The sequence below is a fragment of the Seriola lalandi genome, unplaced genomic scaffold, assembly GCF_002814215.2.
Source record: "Seriola lalandi dorsalis isolate HSWRI2012SDOR001 ecotype SW California unplaced genomic scaffold, Sedor1 jcf7180002054949, whole genome shotgun sequence".
Lineage (NCBI taxonomy): Eukaryota > Metazoa > Chordata > Actinopteri > Carangiformes > Carangidae > Seriola > Seriola lalandi.
Window position 1 is genome coordinate 1215913 of NW_019525500.1, and position 27698 is coordinate 1243610.

Consider the following 27698-nt stretch of genomic DNA (forward strand, 5'->3'; position numbering starts at 1 on the left):
AAATTCTGTTTTCCAGGTCCAGATATGATTAAGGGTTTTATGTGGGAATCACAGCATGAATAATGCAGAGTAGGCCTACATAAAGAAGAACAAACCCAGGAGCATAATTGCATACTCATTTCTGACAGTGCCATCAAGTCAAGTGGTCTTGCCTGGTCTACATGTGTCTGTGGAACCGTCTGTCTCAATGACCTTGTTCACTATTTCCCAAATATGATGAGACAGGAGCTGCATGTTCTATATGTATTTGATTGGGTCTGTGTGCACACTCATCATAGTGTGAATGCAAGTGGGCGGGTGTTGGTTTGTGTCAAATGAGATGTATTAGTTTGAGACGTCTGTGTTATGCAAATGAGAGCGGAGCTCAGCTGAGGGAGGTGCAACATTTTAATGTAAATGAGAAATGTGAGAATCATTGCATCGCTGCAGTTTGTTCTCTCCTCCTCCTCCTCCTCCTCCTCCTCTTCTGTTCCGTCAGGCTCGGCTCATTCCCACAGACCCGTCCCCTGGGTATCATCGCCCATCTTATTTGAAACATCTGTCTCAATAATCTTCTGTTATTTCATAGAGATGCTGTGAGCGGGGTGGCGGGAGGTTAATGTAAATGAGAAATGGTCAAATTGTATATCTCGTCGCTTCTCTCCTTTTCCTCCTGCCACCAGTTCTGCAGATGGCAATCCATTATTATTACTATTCATCCCGGGGATTTATCATAATTAGCTGAGCTCAGATCCCAATCATTTGGCTGAAAGAATCAGCACATTTTGTGATGGCACAGGATTATGTCTTCCACACTTTGCTGATTTTAGCATTAACATGTGTTTGCCTCCGTTTATTTATTTATTTTCTCTTTTTGAGCGCCAAAAGTCTTGAGTCAGCTCCCCTGTTTGTTCATGTAAATGTGCACACCTCCTGCTGCACACATGCATTTACGGTCGGTCATTTCATGTGTCCGTACGTGTCTGCTCACCTACAGCTTATGTTTAAATTTAAGACCGTGTGCTGCGTTGGTGTGAAACAGTGCGTGCGGCTGGTGTGTTTCGTGCCATATTTCCTGATACAGTGATTGTGTGCCACGCATTTTTGTGGCCTCCACGGCAATTGATCATGTCTGCCTTCGTTCCCTTGGCAAAGCTAGTCCAAAACACAACACATGAATAATTAAACAGCCAGTTAAAAAGACGGATGAGTTAAATAAACCTGCCCTCCGCTGTTAGAGCAAGCACAAAAAAAAAATAAAACCTATACACACTTGCACATACGTACGTGCTCAGTAGGTCACTACATGTGGGTTTTCCTCAGACAGTGAATGAATACCCTCCTGGTTTTCATTTCCACTGGGGCTTTTTTCTGCACAGGTAGGGGTTGTGTATGACCGATTACTCTTGGATTGGAACGCACTCCGAGTTGGCCTGAGGAATGAAACAAAATGCATACTGTGCTCATACGTGTACATCTTCAGAAACACAGAAGAGGAAGAGAAATGATGGGCTGAATGTGATAGTGTGTACTTTTGAAAATGCTCTGTATTCGTGTTCTGAGCCTCCAGGTTCACATCCTCTCATAGATGAGACCAATAAATCATATTTCTGCTGTAATCGTAACGTAACAACTCACCTAATTCTAACATATGCGTGTCTGATATGTGTCTCTCAGCCCTACTTACATGTCGGCCTGATGAGTTCCAGTGCGGTGATGGCTCCTGTATCCACGGCACCAAACAGTGTAATAAAGTTCATGACTGTCCAGACTACAGTGATGAAGCTGGCTGCGTCAACAGTAAGTATCAGATGAGTACCAACCAGAAGGCAGCCATGCAACATGCAAACAACTCCCTGATTATCAGCAGTGCAACACATCATCACTCAGATTATGCAGGTAGTCAAACGTTGGAGTAAAATTACATATTCTAATGCTAAGAAAACTGGTGATGCAACCGCCTACAAATTTAATGTCTGTGTGCAAATCCTCAGCTAAATGCATTCCTTTTTTTTTTGTGTGTGTTTTGTTATACTTGATTTACCCTAAAAATTGTCGACTTTAATACTTTTAGCACATTCACAGGGGATATAGTCGAGAAGAGCACAGATGGCTGCATTTGGCTGCACCAGTTGATCCTTCCCCATGAGAAACTGTTTAAAGATATACATTTTGAAATGAGTAAGAAAGACAGAGGAATGGGAGTGTAGGAAACCACAATGTCAAAGTGTTTAAAGAGTGTTAAAGTGATAAGATTTTGAATCTCCTTTGATGCATACAAGAAGTTTTCGCAGTTTTCTTTGTTTTCTTTTTCTTAACTCAACCACAAACTGCATATAGTGTTCACACGACTGTAGCACACAAATCTACATCAGTTAAGCTGCAATATGCATTAATAGACGGTGAATATCACCTCTGCTCTAGTATGTGCCCCCTCATCTGCCATATTGAAATTTTTATTGCTTTCAGGGGAGCTCAGTTGCCACTTGCTCCCCTTTAGTTCAAATCCTGTTATGCATAAATTGTGTGTGAAGCCTGCACCTTCATTTTCTTTTTATTGCTTTATACTATCAGCTGTATTGTGAGTTACATTTGATATGATACGTACATATTCTCCCCTAAAATACTTGCACCTTGACTTTACATACTGTGGGACACAGAAAAGCTCAAGGTCATCGTCAGATGCTGTGACTGGCAGTGAACTTTATCTTGAAGCCAGTGTTCTGAAGTGCAGCTGTGAAACTGACATTGATTTTTTCTTTTTTTCCAAAAAGGGCACAGTACACTACGTGTGCATGCACCTGTGCATGTGGTCAAATTTTTCTGTGAGTGAAAAAACCAACATTAAAAAACAGCCAAGCAGCTAGAAGATGCTGTGGGTTGTACAGCTGTGTTTATGTGTGCTTCAGTCACAGTGAAAGTGAGGTTCTCAAAACAGGGACATTTATTGATGAATTAGCTAAATGATAAGGTAAATAATTTTCCATCCTTTCAAATTTATGCTGTTGCAATGTTCAGTAATAAATAAAAATGCAGGGGGGACAGCAGGCACGGAAACCTGTTCTGTTCTCTCCAAGTTTGATGTCAGCAAATAACAGTAGGTGCTATCTAAGTGCTATCTTTCAGTGCATCTCTCTTTAGTCTGTCTTGCTACCTGAGCAAGGCACTACATCCCTTGGCCTCTCTCTGTCTGGTGGCCCTGATAATAATAATAATAATAATAATGATGCACTTTTCAAAACCCAAGTTATGAAGTGCTTCACGAAGCACCGAAATAAGACACACAAGTCAGAAAATCAGCAGGCTTAAAAAGAAAACGGACACTTTTCATTCACTTTTCATCTCTGTAAAAGAGAGGTCAAATCAAAAGAGTTTCAAATCCTGCCACTCACCACAACATAAAATCATCCAGTTCAGAGCCACTGTCAATCCAACCTTGCATTCAATAAAGCAACATCTGTGGAAAAATGTTAATGCCGTTCCTTACCTTCTGGCTTCTCAGGCTTCTCTGTTTATTGTCCTCAATAAACTCCACCAATTAAAATCTCAACAAACCATCTCGAACATTACATTTCACTGCGCTCTTTTTTTTTAAAGACACCCAACAAAGCTACTGGACACTGTATATTTTTAGCTGTTAAAGTAAGTGAAAGCCTAATTTTTAACTTTGTTGCATGTTGTGTCTTCATCACAGTTACAAAGTGTGACGGGCCCAGAAAGTTCCGCTGTAAGAACGGGGAGTGTATTGACAGCAGCAAAGTGTGTGACAATGTGAAAGACTGCAAGGACTGGTCTGATGAACCCATGAAGGAGTGTGGTAAGATAATGTCTTCCTCACACACACAAACACCCACACTCATTAGTTCTTTCACCACTTCAGGCACACGGTACATGGACATACATACGTAGTAGCACTGATGCGCACATTCATTCCCGGGCGTCATCGACCACTTCTGATGTGGGTGGTCACTTCTCTTAGTAAAAGGAGCTTCATTTGATCAAGGCAGGGTAAATCAGGACGTTTCTGAACTGCCTTGATATGATCAAAGGGCCAGGCGACTCTGCCCTGAAGTGTGATCTTAGCCAGGAAATCGTGACCGGACTACATTACCCATAAGGAGCCACACAGATTGCACACACACCGTAGATAATTACCACTTAGCGAGGTTCAGTCAGGGACTTCACAGCAATCCAGTTGCAAACAGAGTGAAGCAGTTGAGAGAAACATACCTGTTAATGAAATCTATCAAGTAAATGTAGCTCATTAATTGCAATTGAAGCAACTTGTGATGTATCAGTGAAATTTCACTCAAGTGCACGTACAAGTAGAAGTCTCTGAGACTACTCAAGGAGACTGCTCTGGAAAGGCATGTGAGCGTGCTGCCCTTTCAGCTCCCTCTGATCTTGAGGCAGATGGATACACACGATAATGAGATTGCCCTGGAACCATATCATTAATGTTGAACATGATTTTCTGTGTGTCCAGAGGCAAACCTGCGCCTCCTCTGTCTTTTAGTCGCAACTGACAACTACTATTATCCACCACCTACAGAAGGTGACAGTTCATGAACAAAGGCCAGGCCAGAGCAATGGAAAATGGCTAAAAAGGAATTTATGAATGAGTCAACAGGAGATGGGGAAAAAAAATCCTGAGGAGTGAAATAACACTATGAGGTCAAAAATATATCGACACTTGAGCATTACATCCATATGATTGTTGAGTGTGTTATTCCAAAGCCATGGGCATTAATATCCCGCTGCAACAGCCTCCTTTCTTTTGGCAAAGCTCTTTACACCATTTTGGAACCTTGCTATCGGGAACTGCTCCTATTCATCCACAAGAGCGTTAGGGAGGCTGTGAGCAGCAATGTCAGGCGATAAAGCCTGGCTTGTAGTCAGTGTCTAAAGATCTCGGCCTGCCAAGTTTTCCAGTCCGAACTCTGAATACAGTTTCTTTGTGTCTTTGCTTTGTGTGTTTTGTTGGGATGAGAAAGGACAGGATCTTCCCCAAACTGTGGACAGGAAGTTGGAATCATCTAAAATTTCATTTATGCTGTAATGCCAGGATTTCCCTTTCACACCTCATCAAAATTGGGGGGGGGGGGGTACTACTCAGCCTGTGGAAATAGTAATCCAGTGATGTTATGAGGTTTTTTTTTTGTACACAAGGGTCAACATGACAGAAGTTTTTTTTCTGCTTCACAAACTGAGGACATAAAGCTTGAAAGGTGTTGAACAGGCAAGAAGGGTCAAATGAAAGACACTGCAGTGTTATGATGCATTGTGAGAAGTGTGGTATCCATCATTTCTAGAGTTTGACCCATATTGGTGACGTCCACTTTGACCGCAGAAAACGACCCACACCAACACCATACAGATGCAGACTTGAGTGTCCACATAATTTTGCCCTATAATGTGTTCTGTAGCGAAATACTTTACTTCATATTAAGTTGTCACTGAGTTGATTTGTTATTATTTGATGGAATAAACTAAGCCTTCATTTTAGTTAAATGTCATGCTAATTTCTCAGTCATTCCTTCCCTCTTCCTCTCCCTGTCAGTCTCTCTCAATTTCTATTCTTGCTCTTTATCTTCTCTCTTTCTCTCTCTCTCTCTCTCACTCTCTTTGTCTCTCCCTCTCTCTCATAGTCTCACTGTTTCACAGCGCTACCTGTAGCCTTGAAGCTTAAATCTTTAATGTAAACTGGTAATGAAGTACCAGCTTTAGCTTTCGGCAGCGATCCCTCTCCACTCCCAGGAGGGTCGCTGAAAGACAAAAGGACAAATGGAGGTGCAGAAACTGATACAAAAGGGAAAGGACACAAGAGAGGAATGAAGACTCAGAGATAGAGGATCTGCTAAAAACAAAACGGGCAGGAAATGGGGGGGGGGGGGGGGGGGGTGAGAGGATGAAGGAGAGCGTCTGCTTGTGCAACAATAGGCATCATGGTGGAGTGGCACCTGGTGCACATGGCCAAGCTCCCTGTTGGAGAATGGATTGGTTCCAGGTGCGTTTGGCTAACACTGTGCCTGTGGGCCATGAACACACACACACACACACACACACACACATACTCCTGTCTCTCGCTTTCTACCACTTTTAAGCTCATTGTTGTTTCTTTTTCAGTGGTACTTTGATGTGTACAGACAGAGCTGACAGGACAACATTCCCTTAACTGGCAGGATGATTAAAACAATGCGCACACACACACACACACACACACACACACACACACACACACACACACACTTATAACCATGTTTTGTGTTTTTTTGTCTTTCTCTATCTTTGTGTCTTATGCAGGTTGTATTGTTCTGTCCAAAAGCCTGCTGGAGTAAATTCATCAATATTCAACTCCTCTTTCTTTGCCTCCATAACTCCCCTCCTTTCCCTGACCATCCCTCCGTCCTTCCTCCTACTGGCCCACTCTCTCTCTGCAGGCCTCAATGAGTGTGCCGACAACAATGGCGGGTGCTCTCACATCTGCAGGGACCGGAGAATTGGTTATGAGTGTGACTGTCCCTCTGGCTACAAACTCCTGGACAAAAAGTCTTGCGGAGGTAAAGAAAAAAAAAAGTTATGCGACAAAACTACCTGCTCGAGCCTTTTTTTGCCTTTGCTTTGAAGTGTTCTATGAGAGATCTGGATTTCATGCAGCTATCAGCCTTATTTTTGGCCCGATTCTGGTTAAAAGAACGGTTTGACAAGACTTGAGTTTGGCCTACCTTAACACAGAATGAAACAGTTTTTTTTCCTCCATCCACTGTAAAGCAGTTTTGTTTACATATTGTGCCTTCTTTATTTATTACCTACAGAAATTGAAATGTGACGTTAGACTTCCTGTATTTAGGTTAGTTTTAAGTTGGAGCTATTAATTGACCAACAACCACTCTCACAAGTCCTGTCTTTATAACGTGGTTGTCAGGTCCAGATTGTGGGATGGATCTATAAAATATTAGAGACCATCTCCTAAGCTCATCATTGCAATGTATTACAGCAAGACATCGTATGTTACAGTAATGTTATGATTTATCTTAACGTTTGCCACATTTCACTGTAATGATCTTGGATTACTCATGTACAGGTTTGTTAAAGCTGTTCACCTGGGCTCACTGTGTGAGGTGTAACTGCCGACATGGACTGCAGCTAGGAGAGTTGATAGGCAGAGAATCACATGGTTCATTCATCACAGATGATCACTGATGAATCTTGTATCTGTCCCTAAAACCACAATTACACATTTTTACATTCCTACTTCTAAACCAACTGGATTAAGAAGACACCTTTGAAATCAGCTCGATGTGATTTGTTTTACTTTGGACAGAGATGGGAAAGCAGTTTCTGCTGCTGATCTCAGTGTGATGAAATTGGTATTGAACTTCTCATCTCTTCACCATATATTTCTCAAAGCGCTGAGCAGCTGTCTCAGTTTTATTTGGTTTAAGGTGTTGACATGTAACATACTGTGACTGAGACCCTCTGTTGTTACCTTGGCCAACGCGGTAATGTTTTCACCCGTTTGTTTCTTTGTTTGTCAGCAGAGTTTCACCAAACTTGGGTGAAAAGGGATGGGTCATTGAAGAACCTGTTAAATTTCTGTGCAGATTTGGTCAAAGTTGCGGATCCATGACTTTTACTTAACATAATTTGATTTTTTCAAGATATTTCTCAGTTACTAAGGAAATAATGTAAGGACCTTGAATAAAATCAGACATATTTATGGTGTTGGGATTTATGGGTTTGTACAGTTCACAGTAAGTAACTGTGCATGTGGCGCCAGCAGCATTTAGGAACGCTTACATCAGTATTTCATGCAAAATGCAACTCATAAAATGACACAATAACAATAGGGGTTGCCACAAAGCAACGAGACAATTCATACAGCTGTCGAACTGTATGAGTTGTATAATGCTGACATCTCAGACCACTTCCTTTTTCCTCTAGTTTATCTATTATAAGAGCTGGATAGACGTGTGTAGGAGTGTTTGGCCTTGGCCGAGGGATTACAGAGTGCCATTCTAGTTCAGAATGAAGTAGCCAGGAGAAAGTTTTCTGTCTGGTGGGCAGGTGAACTACTCTGTAGACAGACTATTGATTCATACTGGAAAAATGTTCAGCCAGCAGTATAGACTTGTTTTTAGGTAAATAGGTGAAAAAAAAATACTTGTAATACACAGAAAAGAAATGATTGTCTAAATGAAAGCATTCACATTTCTCCATTTATCTGTAGAAGCTCTTTGTCCAACAGACGTAGAGTAAATACTTGAAACTCAATTTTAAGAATCAGACTCTCATTTGAAGCGAAGATTCTCTCTTGAAAGATTGTGAACATCTTAGATAATGAACATGTTCTTATCTTATTTCTCATTCTTCAGACTAAGATAACGGTGTGTGTCTCCATCGCTTTGTTTGGATCTTTATTTCTGGGTGCCATGTTTCTCTCCACAGACATAGATGAATGTGAGAATCCAGACGCCTGCAGTCAGATCTGCATCAACTACAAAGGAGATTATAAGTGTGAGTGCTACGAAGGCTACGAGATGGACCCTGCCTCTAAGACCTGCAAGGCCGTGGGTAAGCCATTTATCACACACACACACACACACACACACACACACACACACACACACACACAGACACACTCACACCCATTTGCACAAGTAAAGACACACACTGTCGTAGATGGATGTTCTCACCAAAATAATGGAGACCAACTCTTCTATACACACTACTTACTCTCCCATTCCAGCAGCCCTAACTACCGAGTCACATCCCACACTATTCTCAGACTGTGGGATTCAGTGAAAGGAGAGGCTTGCTTTGTATGCAGGCCCTGCACAGCAATCTGTGCAAAGATAAATATTTGCCATCTTTTTCTGTAGTCCTCACTAATGAAAAGTTTGCAGCCAGCTGCCTCTGCTCTCCCTGGAGTGTTAAGGGAAGGATGTTGTGTGAGGAGGGGGCTCCTGCCCGCTCGCTATAGGATACAGGTCTGTATCCGCCGTTGGCCTGGGTAAACACTCCGGGGCAGTTACTGTGAATGAAAATAAAATCTTGTCCTTAAAGCTGCACTAGGCAGGATTGTTACTGAAAAATGCGCTGCCTAAACCCTGAGGTGAGAATGCAACTGTAGCTTGTTAGCCGCACCTACGGCTGCCTTTTTGAAAAGCTCAGTGTGAATTCTGTTGGTTTTTAATCAGTCTCCCCCGTTCTCAGTCTGTTACAGCTGGCTTTAGCGATAACGATGCTGTCTGTCAACAACCATTCAAACACGCGCAGATAACGTTTCCTGCCACTACTGACAAATTAGAGCTTCTGATGTGCAGTGATGTTTTGATAAAAGTGGATATACTGTACGTTTTACATCTGACAGTGCTGAAAAGAAACCAAACAGTCCTGCACAGTGGTAATCACTTGTGCCCACTTCATTAATAAAAAAGCATGATGGACTGTGCTGTTTAACATGCACCACAATATATCCTTTCTGTTTAAACGAATAGGGGGGTATTTGCTGTACCTGCAGACCTAGAAGGGATTAGAAACTATAATCGCTGCATTATCAGGTGTTTTATCTACACTATAAAGTTCTACCGGAGATATAACCTTTTGCTAAGGCGGCGTTAATGCCTTGCATCTACACCTTTACTTATAATGTGAATGGAATCCTCAACAGATTGAGTTACACAGCAAATTAACTTTTCTGCAGGAAAAAAGAGAGGGGGAGAGAGAGAGAAGAGTGTTATTAGTGATTACAGCCATCGGTCTTAGGTTGAGTCATTATAGGGTGAACTGGTCTGGTAATGAGAGAGCTTAAAGCAGAAAACAGGCCCTCACTCTTAAGCTAAGTGGCATAAAAAACACCAATGATTGCTTCATGTGTCTCTGTGTGAATCTTTATTAGTGCCAGGCGGAGCAAACAGTCCTTGTCAGGGGCCAAAGCATTTATTAGAGAGGAAGCAGAGGAGAAACAAGACAGATGGATGAATGCATTGTATGAATATCTCTGCTCATTGAATTAATGCAGAGTTGCATACGCACTGTTGGTTGTGGTACATGTTATAGCGTGCCAGAGGAGACAGAAAGAGGAACAGACAGAAAATGTGACAGGATTATTGTTTATGTTGAGGTTTATTTATTCAGAGGCGCAAATAGAGATGGGACCATAAATAGGGAGACGGCTGTTGTGTGAAGCTGAGGTTCTGTGGACGTAATGAAGCTGCACTTGCCCATGAACTCATTCCTCGACACACACATGTACTGTATACCCAATCACACGCATGCACGCCCAAAGACATCAGCATGCTTATACACTTTAGTTATTTAGAGGAGTCGTGTCAACATTCATACGGAGATACAATCCCCCTCCTGTGACTGACTGTCCGTGAGGGATGCTGCGTTCTGTGATGAGATGAGACATCTGCCAAGTGACAGTATGATTTGCACCCACTGAAGTTCAGGCTGTCAAACGCCAGACTGTTTATTTGTGCTTCCGTCTCGGAGACACATGGCAAAAACACAGTGTCATCATCGTGGTACGCATACCCACACTGCCATGTAGAGATGTATTTTTCTGCATTTCCTGGTTGGTGGTTAGTGCAAGAATGTGCAGATGATTGTGAGAAGAGTCACTTAAAGCTGTGCAAAAATCTCTGCTCTGTATGTTCTCATGCTAATCCTAACACATGGTTCCTGTCTTTGTAGATTCATTTCCAAGTCATATGAAACTGTTACACTAGCTGTGCTAATTAAAAGTAAAGTCCCAGGTTGGAGTCATAATGCGTTCCCTCTTCTAAGCTGGTTTGTGTGTGGGTGTTCATGTTAGTATGCCGCAGCATCCATTAAGTCCCCTGAAGGAAGCCTTGCTCTACACTAATTGCATTCATTGTTTTTGTGTTTACACCTTTATGGGTGTGATGCCACTCACTGAGTCGTCAGCTTGAGTTCTTATTGTTTGTTTGTGTGTGTGTGTGTGTGTGTGTGTGTGTGTGTGTGTGTGTGTGTGTGTGTGTGTGAAAGAGAGAGAGAGAGAGTGGGAGTTTGCTGCATGTGTGAGACAGATGAAGAGAGGAAGCAAACGGGATTTTCTGAAGCATTTTCTGACCAGTTCAGTCATCCATCATACATACAGTAAACCAGAGCAGATACAAAACTGAATTTGGAAAGCTAGAGACCATGAGGGAGTAAGAGATGGATGGAGGAGGACGCTAACACCTGTCCCCCATTTAGAACAATGATGTACGCTTGTGGTGTTATTCCTCATTTTTATCACTATTCTGTGTCACAACTGATCAGTAACTGATCAGAAAGACAATTGAATGCTAAATGGACTGCACTTATATACCACTTATTCTTAGTGGTCTTATTGACCACTCTAAGCACTTTACACACATTTATGTGGTGCTTTTTTTCTACATATATATATATATATATATATATATATATATATAGTGCTTTTTCTACCATACATACACACTCACACCAATGATACATTGGGAGCAATTAGAAGCTGCTGGGAATTGAACCACCAACCTTCCAAACAGTGGGCGACCCACTCTACCTCGTTAGCCACAGCTGCCCCCAATTACAATAGTATTGCAGGATAAAAATGTTTTGCCAATGTCCACATTTGTTTGTTTTCTTTTACCTTTCTAAAAGATGCTAAATGAAATACCAGTTATAACACTGTCTTATTCAACAAAATACAGGTCTACTAACAACCCAATGGTGACTACTCCGTATGTTTGAAGTGTCACTCATCATGAGTGGGGACAAACTTAATTGATCATTTTTGTTAATACATGTAACATTCACATGCAGACAATAAAATTTCCCTTTAATGACGGTAGACAACTGAGCCCTGTTAGGTAGTCAAATAAAAGTTCACAGACAGGAGTGAGGATCGGTGAACAGTGGAGATAGTTTTCAGGGACACACACAAACTAGTTGATAAAAGCAGGACACAGTGTCACAACAACACAGAGGAAATTTACAAACTGCCTTTGGACCAAAAGTCTTGCTTTCCTTTCCGCTCTTGTTCCCTTCTCCTGTTTCTTGTTCCCTCTCTCATCTACAGTAGACTGCGGGCTTAACCACTGTGCCAAGAGCAGTTTGTGCCACACTTGACAGTTTGAGCACACACTTTTCAAAATGGGTTTAAAGCAGTGGTCAGATTTTCCCCATTGTCAAAAGATTTTGCCATGGGACCCGAGATGTTGTGGAACACTGTCAAACCTCATTTCAGAAGTTTTTCCTGCAGTTTTAGGCTTTTAATGTACCAGCCCGTAACATTTTATTCTGTCTGCCTGTGGGAATATTGGTAACATTGATCCAGAATACAGTTTTGCACTTGGATATTTATTATTTGTATCTTGTCTCTTATATTTTTTCAGTGACCTAGCAAGCTTTATAACTCACAATTTTAAAATGCAGATGTGCAAAAACATACTAACTTTTATCAGAATAAAAAAATGCAACAATTTTCTCACCTCAAAAATAATGACCTGTTATATATAAAGTACTTACCATGAGGAATGCTGGCAAATAGGATGACTTTTCGGCATTTGACCCAAGTTGTTGACAAGTTGCTGTGTCCCCTGCTGCAGCATCTCTCATTATCATCTAGCATGGTCTGTATGTCTTAACGAGCATGGCGGACCTAGACATGGGTGTCTTCTTCCACACATGACATCATTATAATAACCTCATCCAGTGTGGGTCCATTCACACTGGCTGCAAATAGAGATGGCCCATCAGCCTGCAGAAGTTCACACTTTTCATTCCTGACCTGACCTTTCTGATTGTCTTTATGTTGGATTTTTCTCCTCTTACCTTGCAATATCTCCACAACATTTGCTTTGGTGCAAATCAAATCAATGCCCCTGCAGAGCTTGACGGCATTTCCCCCAGCCTGTATTTATCTTTTCACCACATTATCTTAATTGGCTAATGGAGGAGAGCAGCCCTAAACTGGCAGCGCAGATTAAAATATATCCAGGGAACCCTGTTCTTGTAGAGACAGCAGACTGTTGCTCCGCTGGGATCTAGTGAGGAGAGATAATATTGCACTTTTCGATGACATCTTTAATTCCATGGCCTGAAGAAAACAGTGACTCAGCTCTTTTCTTTTTTTTCTTTTTTTTACCTCGAGGAGGACATATTGCTGCGACATCAGTGATGAGGGATAAGATATGTCTTGAAAAAGTGAGTTAGGGGATTGATGAAAGAGAAGCTGGATCTATCTCTGTCCTTATTATACATACTTCAGAATGCCCTTACTTTCTTTTATCATCCTGTCATACTCACTCTCCTCCCTCTTCCTCCGCCCAGCTAACTCTCTCTCCCCTGCTGTCATTTGAGCTGTTGATGTCTATTTCTTCCTTCTTCCTCTCTTAATTACGTCCTTTTACTCGTCATCTCTCTATGACTCTACCTGCATCGATCGCATTTTCTTTTGCCTGTTTCGCTCCTGCTTCATTTCTCTGTCTCTCTCTCTCTCTCCCTCTCTCTTCCTCCCTCTCTCTCTCTCTGTGTCTCTCAGCAGGTGAAATTGATGGTTACAAACCCAGTAGTCAGAGGAAAATGATTGGATCCAAACAGTAGTAGAAATGTAATATTTTCTCCCTGTGTAGTAGCCCATAGTAAACCGGGTCTGAGGAAACCTATTGAGGCATGGTCGGTTCTCTGAGAGAGTATGAGCTTTTGTGTGTGTGTGCGCGGTGTGTGTGTGTGTGTCTGTGTGTGTATAGTCAGTGTTACTGTAGCCCAACTTTGACTCTTTTTTAAATGCTTTACGTCACATTTCTGCTTTACTGGGCAGTGGGGAGTGAAGAGTGACATGACAGATAAGAGAGAGAAGTGAAGATGAGGGAGAGGAGCTAGAAAATGTGATGGGTGGTTATTGGTGGGAATAAAAGATAGACAGGCGGGCAGGCAGGCAGGCAGGCAGGCAAGCAGGCAGACAGACAGACTGAAATCTAGGGCAAAACAAATTAAAGGGAAATTATTGGAGTCCAGGTCGATGATGATATATATGTTTAAGGGTAAATCTCATGGATTTGTAAGCGGAGTGTCTCTACCTTATGCAGGCATGCGCACAAAGCTCAGATATTTTTTGTGTGTGCATGTACCAAAAGCAAAGTTGACCTTGTTGACTGCAGGCGATTTATTCAAATGCTTGAGTCATGCTCACCTTCAGACTGCTGAAAAATGTGCCGCAGGTAACTAATGTGCCAGCCAACATCATGCACTGTACACACCTGAGGTTGAGAACCCAGAAACACACTTTTGAAACACTCTTGCACTAAAAATAGAACAGTGTGTCATTTCTAGTTGTTGGGCTACTAGAAATGACACAGCCTAGTGTGCTTTGTTACTTAAAGCAGCAGGACAGACAGACATTCTCACACATATTCAGCGACAACACTTTTAAAATGAATGTTTCCCTTTTTCAGCCTTCTGTGCTTTTAGTTTGGACCACCTCACACACTGTACAAGCTACTTTCCTGCAGTCAGTGTATAATTGTATGAATAATTGAGTGAATAACATTATGTTGTGCCAAAAAATGTGCGTGTGCGCGCTGCATGCATGCGTGTGTGGAAAATATATTATTATCCTAACATTATTAAAAATACATGCTTTTTGGACCTAAATAGTACAAATGCATAACAAGACCTCAGTTAACTCATATTATTTTTCCTATTGGGAATAAGAACCAACATCAACTCACCCACGGTATCTTAGTAGATAACAGTATGTGTAGGTTGTAAACAGTACTGCTGCAGTCACAGGGGGAAAAAGGACTTGAGCACAGAGATTGATTTGCAGCCTTTAATAGTGCAAACGGACAAACATTTTGAGGTTTCTGTGTCTTCTTCAGTGTCAAAATGGAACAAAGTCAAATACACATATAGCCAACCTAAATAGGTGTACAGTTGTCATTGTAAAGCTAAATGAACATGATATAAATACATCGGATAAAGGTGGCAAGGGTGGGAGTCATCAGAGCCAATGACCTCTCATGTCAGCACCACAGGTAAGGATGTTTATGAAAAATTGCAGGACAAACTTTTATACACCGTACATCATCAGATAGACTTTTATATAAAGGCTGCAATATTGACAATTGTCACAATGTGTTGAGCTGGTAACGTATAAGAACAGATACAGCAGTCCTTGCATGAAGTGTCTGCAGGTTCACCTTTCAAATACAGCTTTGAGAGGTGCTGTGCAATTTGTGTGTCATTATCAAGATCAGCAAATGTTTCCTTCTCACATGTACCCTGTGACATTTATGATTGACAGGATTTTAAATTGCCCATATATAATAGAGAGTGGGTTGAGAATGATACATGCCCTCTTTTGGGGTCATAATAGTAGGTTAATGGCTGTCAAGGGGTCTCCACCTACCCCCCTGAGCTCTGTGGCCCCCCTCTCCCATCTTACCAATGTCAGGTAGTAAATATTATTGTGACATTAATGTCTTTCCCGCTCCATCAGGAAAAAGTCCGTACCTGATGTTCACCAACCGCCATGAGATCCGCCGCATTGACCTGCTGAAGAGTGAATACACACAAGTGGTTCCCACACTGAAAAACGCCGTGGCCCTGGATGTAGACGTTTCCATCAACAAGATGTTCTGGTGTGATTTATATCATCGTAAAATATACAGGTATATATAAACACACACACACACAATGCGCAGTACATTTGACTGATACGAGTAAGGCCTATAAAAACCATGAATGGCGTTGTACAGAGTCTGGACTTTAGGAGTTTAGATAACCTCGTCCTCGTTCTTCAGCGATTCTGTCATCCTCTCTCTCCCATATCTATCCATCTTGTCTGTTTCAACCTGGCACACCTTCTGGTAGCGAGACAGACACACCTGGGGGCTGTACGTGTGTGTGTGTGTGTGTGTGTGTGTGTGTGTGTGTGTGTGTGTGTGTGTGTGTGTGTGTGTGTGAGAGAGAGTGTGTGTCAGTCACACCTGGAGGGCTGTGTCATCAGTCTGACAGTAAAAGGTGGAGCTGTTTGTCCTTCACACACACATCTGCGCACACGTACACATTCATACACAATTACAGATACTATAGGTTTGCGTGTGTATGCGTGTGTGTGTGTGTGTGTGTCACCCTGATGGCTGGCGAGTAGTGGGAGGGGCCTTCTATCATCTCAGCTGAGCCATATGCTCACTCTAATTTCACTGCGTCAATAATCACCACCATTACTCATCTGCATGCACACACATTTTCACACTCGAGCATACACACTCTCCTACACAAACTCAGAGATAGACTCAAGGGCTTGTGATAGAGATAGGACAAACGGACTAATTTGTCATGATAGACTCTACTTTTGCGACACCAAATAAACACACACACAGTCACTTTAAATCGCGTGCAACAAGCAAATGTATACAGTCTAATCATCTCTGTTCTTGATTGTTTTTGCCTCTTTTTCATCTTTTAAAAACAATTTATTTGTATACATCCAAAACCATTAATGTATACCATCAGCTTCAATGCAAACATGCTGCTGATTGCATGTTATATGTTGTGCTTATTGATGTTTGTTTACCCCAATTAGAGAGATAATCAACAAACCAGAGCTTAGTTGGCAGGATTAACGATAGTGAAGTCATCTCTCTTCGTAGCTAACTAGCTTCTGGGACCGCATCAGTAAAATGGCCACAACCAGGGGTGACTGTTACACATCAGTGCAGGTTGTTGTGAGTCATTTTAAAGAAATAACAACTCTTAATCAACATATTTATTTGGCCTTTGTGAAGAACATTAAGTGCTCCAACAAATTAGTGCTATCGTCAGGTAGCATGAACACAATGTCAAGCTGAATCATTATAAGTGAAATGAAATGGCAGTTTATTTTTAAGGTCTCATATTATATTAAGTGATATTTTTGAATTTTTTGATTATAAAGCAGGTCTAGGTTCTATATTAATACTGTGTATCAAAGCGCTCAGTCCACAGAGAAATGTATACAGCCTGTTTTCAGAAACTGAGCCTTAAAACGAGCTGTTGGGACTTCCTGAACTTTGTGATGTCACAACAAACCGCTCTCAGCCATGCCCCACAGCCCTGCCCGCCTGGACCCACCATCCAACCACTTGGATTTGGTTTCTCTTTTGGTTTACCTGAAATCTGCTATATGTTTATTATATCGTTCAGGAAACAGTCAGCCAATCAGAATGGGAACTCAGAGCCTCCTCTCTTCTGATTGGCTCACCAACTTGTAGTTACTAGAGTTCCAGGGAGAAGCCCAAGAGAGGGGACATAAAACCACACTGAGATGGTTTTTGGTAGTTAAAACCACAAATATATCTTCTTAAGGATCAACACTTAAAAATAAAACACTAGAAGAGGGTAAAATATGGGACCTTTAATTATCAGGCGACCACTGCTTCATTGTTTCCAGCATTTTATGATTTTTTCCTTTTACCATCTCATTACTTGGTTTCTCTTATATAATGTTTCAAGAATGCTTGAGTGCTTATTGTTTGTAGTTGTTTTAAAAAGCACAATACCTTGAATCTCAATGCTGACGACATGATAGACCCTACTCAGGCATCTCACTTCCCAGTGAAGTAGTTTTCCCTCTGATACAGGTGCATGTCATCAGAGAGAAAGTGTATTTAAAAGTGATTCCTCCTCATTGTCCCTCACCGTGACAGTGTGGTTTTCCAGGCTAATTCATAGTGATTAGCATGCTACGGGTCGATGACTTGTTAACTTCTCCCCATGATGGAGATGTCTGTTGCAAACAGTGATACAGCCAATTAAAGATGCAATCTGCTCAGTGGTCTTGGACTCATCTGTCTCTGTCTTATTCCTCACCACAGCCTGCTCTCTATTCATCCTCCCAACCTGTTCATCCAATCTACGTAAATATTTTTAACTAAAAATGACTACATAGCGAATAATACTAAGAGTGTGAAAATATATAGTACGAAAGTCAAATATTGGAGTCATTACAATGATCTGTGCGTGGTGTATCAGCTAGAATCTGGACTCTAGGATGTGCAAAAGAATGGAGGTAATAACAGAAAAAAAGAAAAAAAACATGCCGTCACAGTGTGTTGTCTGTGATCGACAGTTCTTAAATAGCCCACTGTTGCACCAGTAACATGAGAGATTTCATCCATGTCCACTTTGCTCCCTCATTTTCATTTGCCCCCCCTGAGTGAGAGACAGGTGTTGGATCCGTGTTATAAACCCTAGGACACGAGAGATCACAAGGCAGCAGCAGGCGAACTTTTCCCCCCATTGATGAAGACGTCTGGAGTGACGAACAGTAATTAACAACGCAATCTGCTTTCAAGTGTCTGACTCTCCCGTGTCTACCTCATCCCTCAATCCAATCCGACTTCACCAGCCTCCACTTTAGTTGAGCCGCCCCTCCCTTCCATACGTCTCATCTTTATCCTTGTACACTTTGCCAACATGTGATGACGAGGTATACTGTAAATTGGGGACATTGTGTTCAGTTGTGCTCAGCGTTTTAACAAGGTCGTCTTGTATTATCTTGTTTTATGTAATGAAAACAATAGTGTGTTATGTCTGAAGATGTGTCACACTAGTGAAGGAGTTGAGGGAGAGGTGAAAAGCAAAAACGGTGACGGAGGAATGGACGGAAAGCGAGTGGGAAGTAGAGGAAAATGAAAGAAATTGAAAGGCACAAGAAAGGGACAGACACAGATGGGGAGAGTGACAAGAGCAGAAAAAGGGGCAGGTTGTTTTGGAAGCTGCTGATAGATAAAGACAGACTCATTCTCCCTTGGAGGTGGTGTTTGGTGGGAGGGCTGAGGTTGTTACAGAAGTGTCAGGTTTGGGTGCCCCTGACACAGCATTATCTAGAGCAAAAAAATACCTGTTACCCACTATGTCCAACTAGGCATCTAAGGCACATAGTAATCTGAAATCTTTCTTCACAAGAAAAGGAAACCAGTGTAGACAGCAACAAATCTAGCAAGTGCAACTCTTGTGTCCGTCTCACTTTTTCTGCCTGTTCGTAAATGATTGGGGTGTTCATAATTTCCATAACACTGACCAACACACCTCTCCCTCACCATCCTCCAGCGCTTACATCAACAAAGCCAGTGACTCATCGCAGCAGGTGGCGCTCATCGACTCGCTCCACTCCCCAGAGGGCTTGGCAGTCGACTGGGTGCATAAGAACATCTACTGGACCGACTCAGGCAACAAGAGCATCTCCGTCGCCACGGGGGACGGCAGGAAGAGGAAAGTGCTGATAGCCACTGAGCTGAGCGAGCCGCGGGCCATCGCAGTGGATCCACACCAAGGGTGAGTGGGTGAAGTTTAAGGGTGGAGGGATTTTTTTGGCAAGAAAAAGTTGAAGCGGCCGCAATGGATGGAGGCTCTGAGGGCAGGAAGCAAGAAGTGGCAGGGTGGTCGAACAAGCCTGTGACTATCTTTGTCATTCCCTGAATTGGGTAAAAGCCAATGTTCTTATGTAGAAAAGAAACTTAAAAAAAAAAAAAAAGTAGGGCTAAAATAATTTTACTACACCATAGAAAACTATCTGTAGTGCTGCAGCCATCTGTTAGATTAAGCAGCTTAACAATTATTTGCAGATACAATGTGACTGTCTCTGTGGCTCATTCTGCCTCTCTCTCTTTGTCTTTGATGATTTGAGTTCCCCAAAGGACTCTTTTCAGAACTCTACAAACCTAGACCAGCATGAAATACATGCAAATGAAGCTAGGCTTTCACAGGTTTCTCGTGGTAACATACACACACACACACACACACACACACGTTTGAAAGTGGTCCAAGTTTACAGTACCTGCTGTACCGCAGGGCCTGTTTCAGAAGTAAAACTATTTGATTTTGGAGAGAGAAATGAGATAGAGACAGTCATACAGGGACATTGTGTGATGGAATTAAGTAGATTCAGTCACGCACGCACACACACACACCCATTGAATTTGTCCTTTTCATATCTAACTTATCTGCACATCTCCCCACAGGTTTATGTATTGGTCGGACTGGGGAGGTCAGGCCAAAATTGAGAAGGCTGGGATGAATGGAGTGGATCGACAAGTGTTGGTGTCTGAGCACATCGAGTGGCCCAATGGAATCACCCTGGGTAAGTAATATGAAAGGCTCATCGAACAGGGCAGAAAAAACTGTACCGTGATACCAAGACAGAAAAATCAGTCAACACAGACACCAGTTTTGAAAACAACATTATATTACTGAGATTGCTTTTGGAGAGACAGAAAAAAAAGAGACTAAATTCAAGACAAGGAAAGAGACAACACCAACAGAAAGAGGGAGAGAAACAAAGAGCGACAAACTGTGAGAGTTCACAGAAGAAAACAGTCTAGGGGTGTTGCAACCCTTGAGTAGCTCTCATTGTTATAACTCAGTTTGTGTCTCGCTCTCATCAATCAAGCCAGCGACCACGGGCCTCTGAATTAATAAGCCAGACGCTATGTGCCGTCGATACCTCCCATCATCCCTTTCAACTCCCTCCGCGGCACCAGCCAATTTCTCTCAGCTGCCCTTGCCTGCAGAGAAAGAGCGGCACACAGTCGCCACACTCTGTGGAATTGAGGTGTCGCCGCATCTGTATGAAAACAAATTATTTTTTAGAGTAAGGCGAGTGAGAGAGTTGCACTATAATGCTCTGGGAGAAGGGGGTGGATTATTTTTGCTTCGGACATTGATTTCATACGGAGCGGAGAACAGAGTCAGGGGAGGAGAGGTTGTGAATGAAAATTGCTCTGTGGTTTTTCAGATTCTCTTAAATCAGTTACTCAGCTGACTCGCCTTTAGCATGCGATCAAATGCCTGCTGTTAAAGAATATATTAGGAAAATAGATTAAGGAAAGTATAATACTGATTTTCCTTAATCGATTTTCCTAATATGTTCTTTAATAGCAGGCATTGCCTTTGATGAGACAATGATGATGACTACTAAAGTTTATTCACTTCTCCTGGTGGTTAAAATGGCTGAACTGGTCGGCTAAAATAAAAATATGCAGGCAGATATTTTCATTGATTTTGGAAACCACCAGTGACTACATAGCTAATTTCTAGTTTTAAAGATGTTCCATATTCATGATGTTTCATTTAATGTATTTTAAGACATTTTTTAATCCCAGAGCAGAATTTTGTACTTTGTAAACATTCATGTTGTAAGTTGTTTAATAAAAATGGTAATATGGGAGAATTCCTTATTCATGCACACTTTTTCATGTCTGCACCTCTACATATGTAGGTGTTTCTTAGAATTTATAAAAGCAAAGTCATACTGGGATTATGCCCTTTGCTGTCACATACAATGCAGTCTAGATTTTCAAGCTAACCACTGCACTACTCTGTGGCCCGTAGCAAAGGCACAGAAATGGTGCAGTCCTAATATAAACAGGATTGGGGACTGATACAAGGAGAGAGAATTGTAAAACATTGACTTTACCCTTTAAAATAAGTCCAGCAAGACTAATCAATTTGCTCAAGGGCACATATATTTTTCCCAGCAAGGAAGTCAACCGACAATATTACAATCACATCTGTGTTTTCTCAGCGCAGGGTCTCAGCCGTCATGTCAAAGAAGATTGATGGTGTAGCTACTGGGCCATTACATTCATACACCTCTCACCCCAGGCCTTTTCTCTTGGAATGACCTCTCTCTCTCTCTCTCTCTCTCTCTCCATTTGTCTCTCTTTCCCTCCTTCGTGTGCTTTCCCCTCTCTATTTCTCCACAGACTTGTCCAACAGGCGTCTGTACTGGGTGGACTCCAAGCTGCACCTGCTGTCCAGTGTGGATCTGAATGGAGACAACCGCAAAGTGCTGCTGTCCTCCCATCACTACCTGGGACACCCATTTGCCCTCACCGTGTTTGAGGTATGTTGGGGTTGAGATTAAAATACAGCCACACCGTCAGTGCAATGAATGGAATTAGATGGCCTTGGTCTGGTAATTTGTTTATACAAGCAGAAATGTATGTAATCTTAAAGTATTATACCATGTCTGTAGGCCTCCATGCCGGCCAGAGGCAGCCAGGGCCAGAGGCATTATGTTTTCGGGTTGTCCATCCATATGTCCATCTGTCCCATTCTCATGAAAATAATGTCAGTAACACCTTGAGGGAATTTCTTTAAATTTGGCACAAACATTCAAGGATGAACTGATTAGATTTTGGTGGTCAAAGCTAAAGGTCACAGTCAGTGTGAACGCAATATCTCTCTTCAACTCTTCAAGGGAATCCCTTCAAATTTGACACAAATGTTCATTTGGACTCAAGGATGAACTGATTAGATTTGGTTGTCAATGGTCAAAAGTCAAGATCAGTGTTATCTCACAAAACATGTTTTTTGCATGTAATTTATGAATTCATAAGCTAATTATGACACAGTTTAACACAAATGTCTAACATAATAAGATAATAAAATGATAAACACATGTCATATCCAAATGGTCAAAGGTCAACTTCACAGTGACATCATAATGTTCTGAAAAAACACTCACACTGTCATAGTTCAGCGCTGTAACTCGGGAACACAAGGGGAGATTGTGACCTTATTTCCTGTAACTTGGCTGGTTGGTGTAGGCATACAACCGCAGGGTGGTAATTCCAGTTTTTGTATTAGCCCATTAAGATATCTTACACTATTTCCTTAGTGTTGTCTATTTTCCAAAACTTACCACATGTTTTTAGATTGATTTTCTACCTTCTGGGCAGTTGTTTTTTCCTGCCAAGATGTTGTGATAGACAAGTAACAGACAGATAGGTAATGCATAATTTGTATTTTTCATCACATACATTCATCATGTGGTGATGAAGTTTAGATAAGAGATTGTTTTGAAAACTAATTTTTGATGAGGGCATCTTTCCTTTTGAATTGAAGAATGAACTGTTCAAAAGAATTAAATGATACAAGTGCACCACACGGGCTTTTGCCTCATAAAATGTATTCAGTATTCAGAGAGTAAAGATATATTTAATTTATTTTCTCATGTTGGGACTTTGCAAGGATTTCCTGTAGGAGGTCTCTACCTGAAAGGCAAAGAAGATGCTAATGTCCTTATTTGACTTCCAAAAGATGCTGTATATATACAGAAAAATAGGTCTGTACTCAAGTGGGACACTCTCATATCATGTTTGTTTGTTCCCATCCCGGTTGTGTATTTCTAGATTCTCAGTGACCCAAATTTAGGCATTAGACATGAGTTTTTGCTTTTGTTGTGTTATTGTTTTAGGGTTAGGGTTAGTTGTTCATATTTGGTAATAGGAATTAATATGTGTATTAAGTTCTTGATGAATACAAAGGATCAGTTGTAGTGTTGCTTGTTTCTGTAGGAAGCACATCCTGGTATTTTCAGGGTGCACCTGGGGATGAGCGAGCAGAGACGTGTGCAAGCTTAAGAAGTTGAGGAAGAAAGATAAGTCAGTGGAGGAACACTGACTGACTGAGAGATTAACTGAGGAGAAATAAAAGATAGAGATGTTCTAAAAGTATAGCAGCAGGATAAACCAAGAGAAGGAATGATCTTTTCAAGGGCTACTGAGTGTAGAGTCACAGTAGAGTACAACAATCAATGAAACTAATTTGGGTGTATTTATTGAGTCTGTTAGAGCCCATGAAGTATAGATAGTGTGGAAGGTGGAAAAAGAGAGCTGGAGAATCAGAGTGAGAGTGAGGATGTGAGGGAGAAAGAGGGTGGTGAAATGTGATCAGCTGCACACAGTGCGATGATGAGAAGCAAAGGGAAGAGGGGACATCCATCATGTCCAGCTGAGTGTGCCTGCATGTGTGCTTAGATGTGTGTGTGTGTGTGTGTGTGTGTATGTGTGTAAAGGAGATAAATAAAACCAACGTTTCGGGCACCAGTGAAAGTTCATCCCTGGAGATTAATAGCCCTCAGCTCTTCTGCTCTTTGTTCTGATACAGAACAAATTAAAAATCCCTTTTCCTGCTCCCAACACACTGATAAAGTTTGTTTCTTCAGAGTTGCCTGGTTCGAAACACTGAATGTTTATTTGTTCATTTCATTTAATTTGGGAATCGTCAGGGGCCTTAGCTTCCAGGGAATGTTTTTACCTCAGGGTTTTGGTCTCTGTTGAACTGCTTACAGTTAGCCCAGTTATAGAACATCCAATACCATAATTTACACCAGACGATGGTGCAACATTTATTTACATGAAGATGTTGATAAGAATTATTTTGAGAACTTTTACCACATTAGTGGTGATTACAAAACCATCAGAATTGCTGCAGCAATTAATATGTAATGCACTGAGGAAGAAATGTATTTTGATGAGGTTTGGTTGTATGCCGCAAGCAAGGTAAGAGTTTTTGAGTTTTTATTCATTGTAAATGGAGCTTTTCAGGCGTCTTTGCGCTGCAGCAGGGGACCAATCTTACTAGACTGGCAGCAATTTTTCAAACAAAACTGTCAAACCAATTCACATTCAGTCATATTTCATCATACATTTCATTATAAGTATAGTCCCTACTCATAGACACTCCTTATCTATACATACTTGCCCATATAGTGGCTCTTAGGAGAATTTGATAGATATGTGGTATAAGAAATGTATGGTTTACAGCCAGTACAGCACCTCAAGTGATACCCAGTTCATGTTCAAGTCATTTCACTTCAACATATCATCTGCAAACCTCACATCAGCACTCATGTACTAATGTTTCTTAACACCGCAGAGGAAAGACACAGGGTTCCTCTATCAAAGTCTGAACACGCCACCACCAAACACACACGCATATAAAGACACACACACATACAAACCCTTCCAGTCAGTGTCCGCCCCCCCCACAGAGACACCGAGCCCTGAGGAAATTTGGATCGCAGAGACACGCAGAGAGTGATGTTTTCTCTTTCTCTAGCTTTAGTATCATTGGATTACTTTTTATCTCCTCTTTGCTTGACTAGAGGGGATAGAGGAGAAGATGAGATGCGCTTGGGAGGAATAAACAGAGAGGGGGATGGTGATTGAAAGAAATAAAATACAGTCAGGAAGAAAGAAAAGAAAAGGTGTTGGAGCGCATGTTTGCCCTTTCGGCATGAACCCAGCACCGTATAAGGAAACACATTCATCAGTAACACAGGGGTCAGTTAAATAAGAGCTGAAGTGATGCACAGTCCAGTCCATCCAGGAAATACCTGTGTGGGTGTAGCATGCATGTGGAAAGGCTTAGTGCTGTTTTTCAGCTTAGCAGAGATGAACAGAAAATATCATTTGGTTCCTACACAGATTTAACAATAAGTCCACATTAATATTTTATAACTATTACTTATACAACAAAGAATACAAATCAAACCCCAAAAAATCAAAGGCTTCTAACGTTGACTGGGATTTGCTTTGTTTGAGCTTTCATTTGTAGTTTTCTGGCAGGAGGCACCAGAATCTCATCAGGCAGATGTGTCAGTCAGAAAGCCCGAGCATTTGTTCTTTTGGGGCAGATTCATGACAAAATCATCAAGGGCTGTTCTCCCCATGACACTAAAAACACTTCACATCCATTTAGTTGTATTCACGTTCCCCTTGACAAGCACAGACAGCTCTGACTGAGGTGATGTAACGCATGTGTTCAGGAGAGCTTGTGCGTGTGCATGTGTATAAGTTCAGGCCTATCTTCCAGCACATGAAAGATTCACCTCGATCCTGCAATGAAGAGCGTTGACCTGCTCGGGTCTGTGTGGGCTTTTGAGGTTTTCAAGGTGAGAGGAAGTGACAGACTGACAGAGGAGAAACTGACAGAGAAAAAACAGAGGTAGAGACTGACAAAGAGACGGGGAGAGACATCCACAGAGGAAGAAAGGCAAAGGGAGAGATGGAATGATAGATTTGTTTTATCAACATGGCTGATATTTGTCTTTCATTGTTTCAGCACCACTGTCATATGAGTAAAGGTTATCTGAATCAGAGAGAGGGCGAGATGGAATGATAGGCAGCTGACTGAGAGATGGAAAAGGAGAAGGCGAGAGAAAGGTTAAGTCCACTGATAACCCAGCACAAAAGCAGAACATGGATTCACAGCTATGACTGAATCACACACAGAGAGATGCACATACCTACTTATATACACACACAGACGCACACACACGCGCAAGACAAATCTGCAGCTGTACCCCTAGAGGTCCCTGACCTTTAAAGGAGACCGTAAAACTGTGAATGAAACCTCAGGTGAATGGAAAAAATAGATCTATGAGCTATCATCACTTTCTGTAGCCGTCCTGTCTGATCTCTGTCTCATACTAACCTCCTGAATCGTGTCTTCATTTCTTCATCTTCTTTTTTAACCTTCGTATGATCTCTGCGTCTCAGTGTTTTCTCTTGCTATCATTTTCTGTGTTTTTCTTAATTGATGTGTGTCTGCGTAGACAAAGCAGTCTGCAGTTGCCGTGGAAACAATGTGCCATATCCTGTAATCTTGTAATATCACTAAAGAGATTTGTGAAGAGGTGTTGGAGAGAGAGGAAAAGAAACGGAGAAAGCAGTGAACGATGAGAGTATGTCCTCGCAGGTCTGGGCCCACAGTGTTTCTTCCTTTATTGAAAGGTGAATAGAAGCAGCTAATGGAGGAACAATTCATTTTAATCATTTTTTTTAATTTTTACTTTACAAAAGGAACTTTTAACATAGGGAGAAACGGATAGGTGCATGAATATCTAGGAAAGTATCATCGTGGATGGCATATGGCTGCCAGATTAATACACCAGTAGCAACACATTCCCAATATATACTATACCAGTGTCTTTGGTATCACTCTGGTGGTACCCCTATGGTTGATTGTAGGCAGCTAAGAGTTGCTTTCTAGAGCTACAAACACATTGTGTGCCCAGCCAAATGTCTCACTACTTCCTGATTTGGCACTGAGCATAAACACGAGCTGTTTATAGCTTTTACAACAAACCACCAAGGCTGATCTATTTCTCAGGAGGACGACGGCCTTGCAGAGTTAAAAATGCTTTTTTTGTTGTTTTGTTTTTTTCCCAGTATAAGTCTACTGTTGTTGTTTTACCTGGTTTTTACCTCTCTTTCCAATGCCAAACCTCATCAATACAATCTTTATCACTTTTTTGTCTTTAATTACTGGTTCTATTGGGGGTTTTTCATAATGCAAGGATTTTGTATTATTTGTTCAGCGTTAATTGATTGTCAGGATTGAGTGCTGAATGCTGAAAGTGTCAGAGGATACAGTTAAAACAGCACAATCCCCATTACAGTACAACTTGTTCAGTCTTATCAAACCTCTGCTTGATTAAAACGCCATGCTTTTAACATTATTTCAATAAATAATGTATTAAAAGGAGCCTTCAAACCAAAGCCATAGTAATTTCTCATATACCCTCGATTAAAAAGTGAATTAAAGTTACCTCAGGCATAAAACATCTCTTCAAAATGAGTTTCCACAAACTTAAATATTATCAAATTCTGTCACTGAAGAAACTGATGGGTAGAGATTAGAGCTTCCACTTTGACTTAACGCCCCGGGGCAGTGTTTTCACACGGGCAGTAATAAGATCTCCCATTACAAACAAAACTGGTACATTTAAGAGCATGTGAATTTAATTAAACAGCCATTGTTAGGATGTGCATAAACTGCATCTCTGGAACAAACTGCACAATGTGTTTTTAATGGTGCCTTTCATCACCAAAACTCTTGCAGGATTCCTCAGTGCAGTTTCCTTGGTCAATTGCTGTTCTCCATGT

At 41.5% G+C, this 27698-nt stretch overlaps 1 protein-coding gene across 2 annotated transcripts in view; it reads left to right on the forward strand.

Annotated features, from left to right (window-relative positions):
- The window catches only part of lrp8 (low density lipoprotein receptor-related protein 8, apolipoprotein e receptor), a 172102-nt gene that overhangs the window by 122739 nt on the left and 21665 nt on the right, over positions 1-27698 (forward strand). For both annotated transcript variants that reach the window (XM_087170474.1, XM_087170473.1), the window contains exons 6-13: positions 1657-1779; positions 3674-3796; positions 6420-6539; positions 8428-8553; positions 15476-15647; positions 19072-19296; positions 19983-20101; positions 21726-21865. In XM_087170474.1, coding sequence (XP_087026600.1) covers positions 1657-1779; positions 3674-3796; positions 6420-6539; positions 8428-8553; positions 15476-15647; positions 19072-19296; positions 19983-20101; positions 21726-21865 — 1148 coding nt within the window. The remainder of the gene's footprint in view (positions 1-1656; positions 1780-3673; positions 3797-6419; positions 6540-8427; positions 8554-15475; positions 15648-19071; positions 19297-19982; positions 20102-21725; positions 21866-27698) is intronic.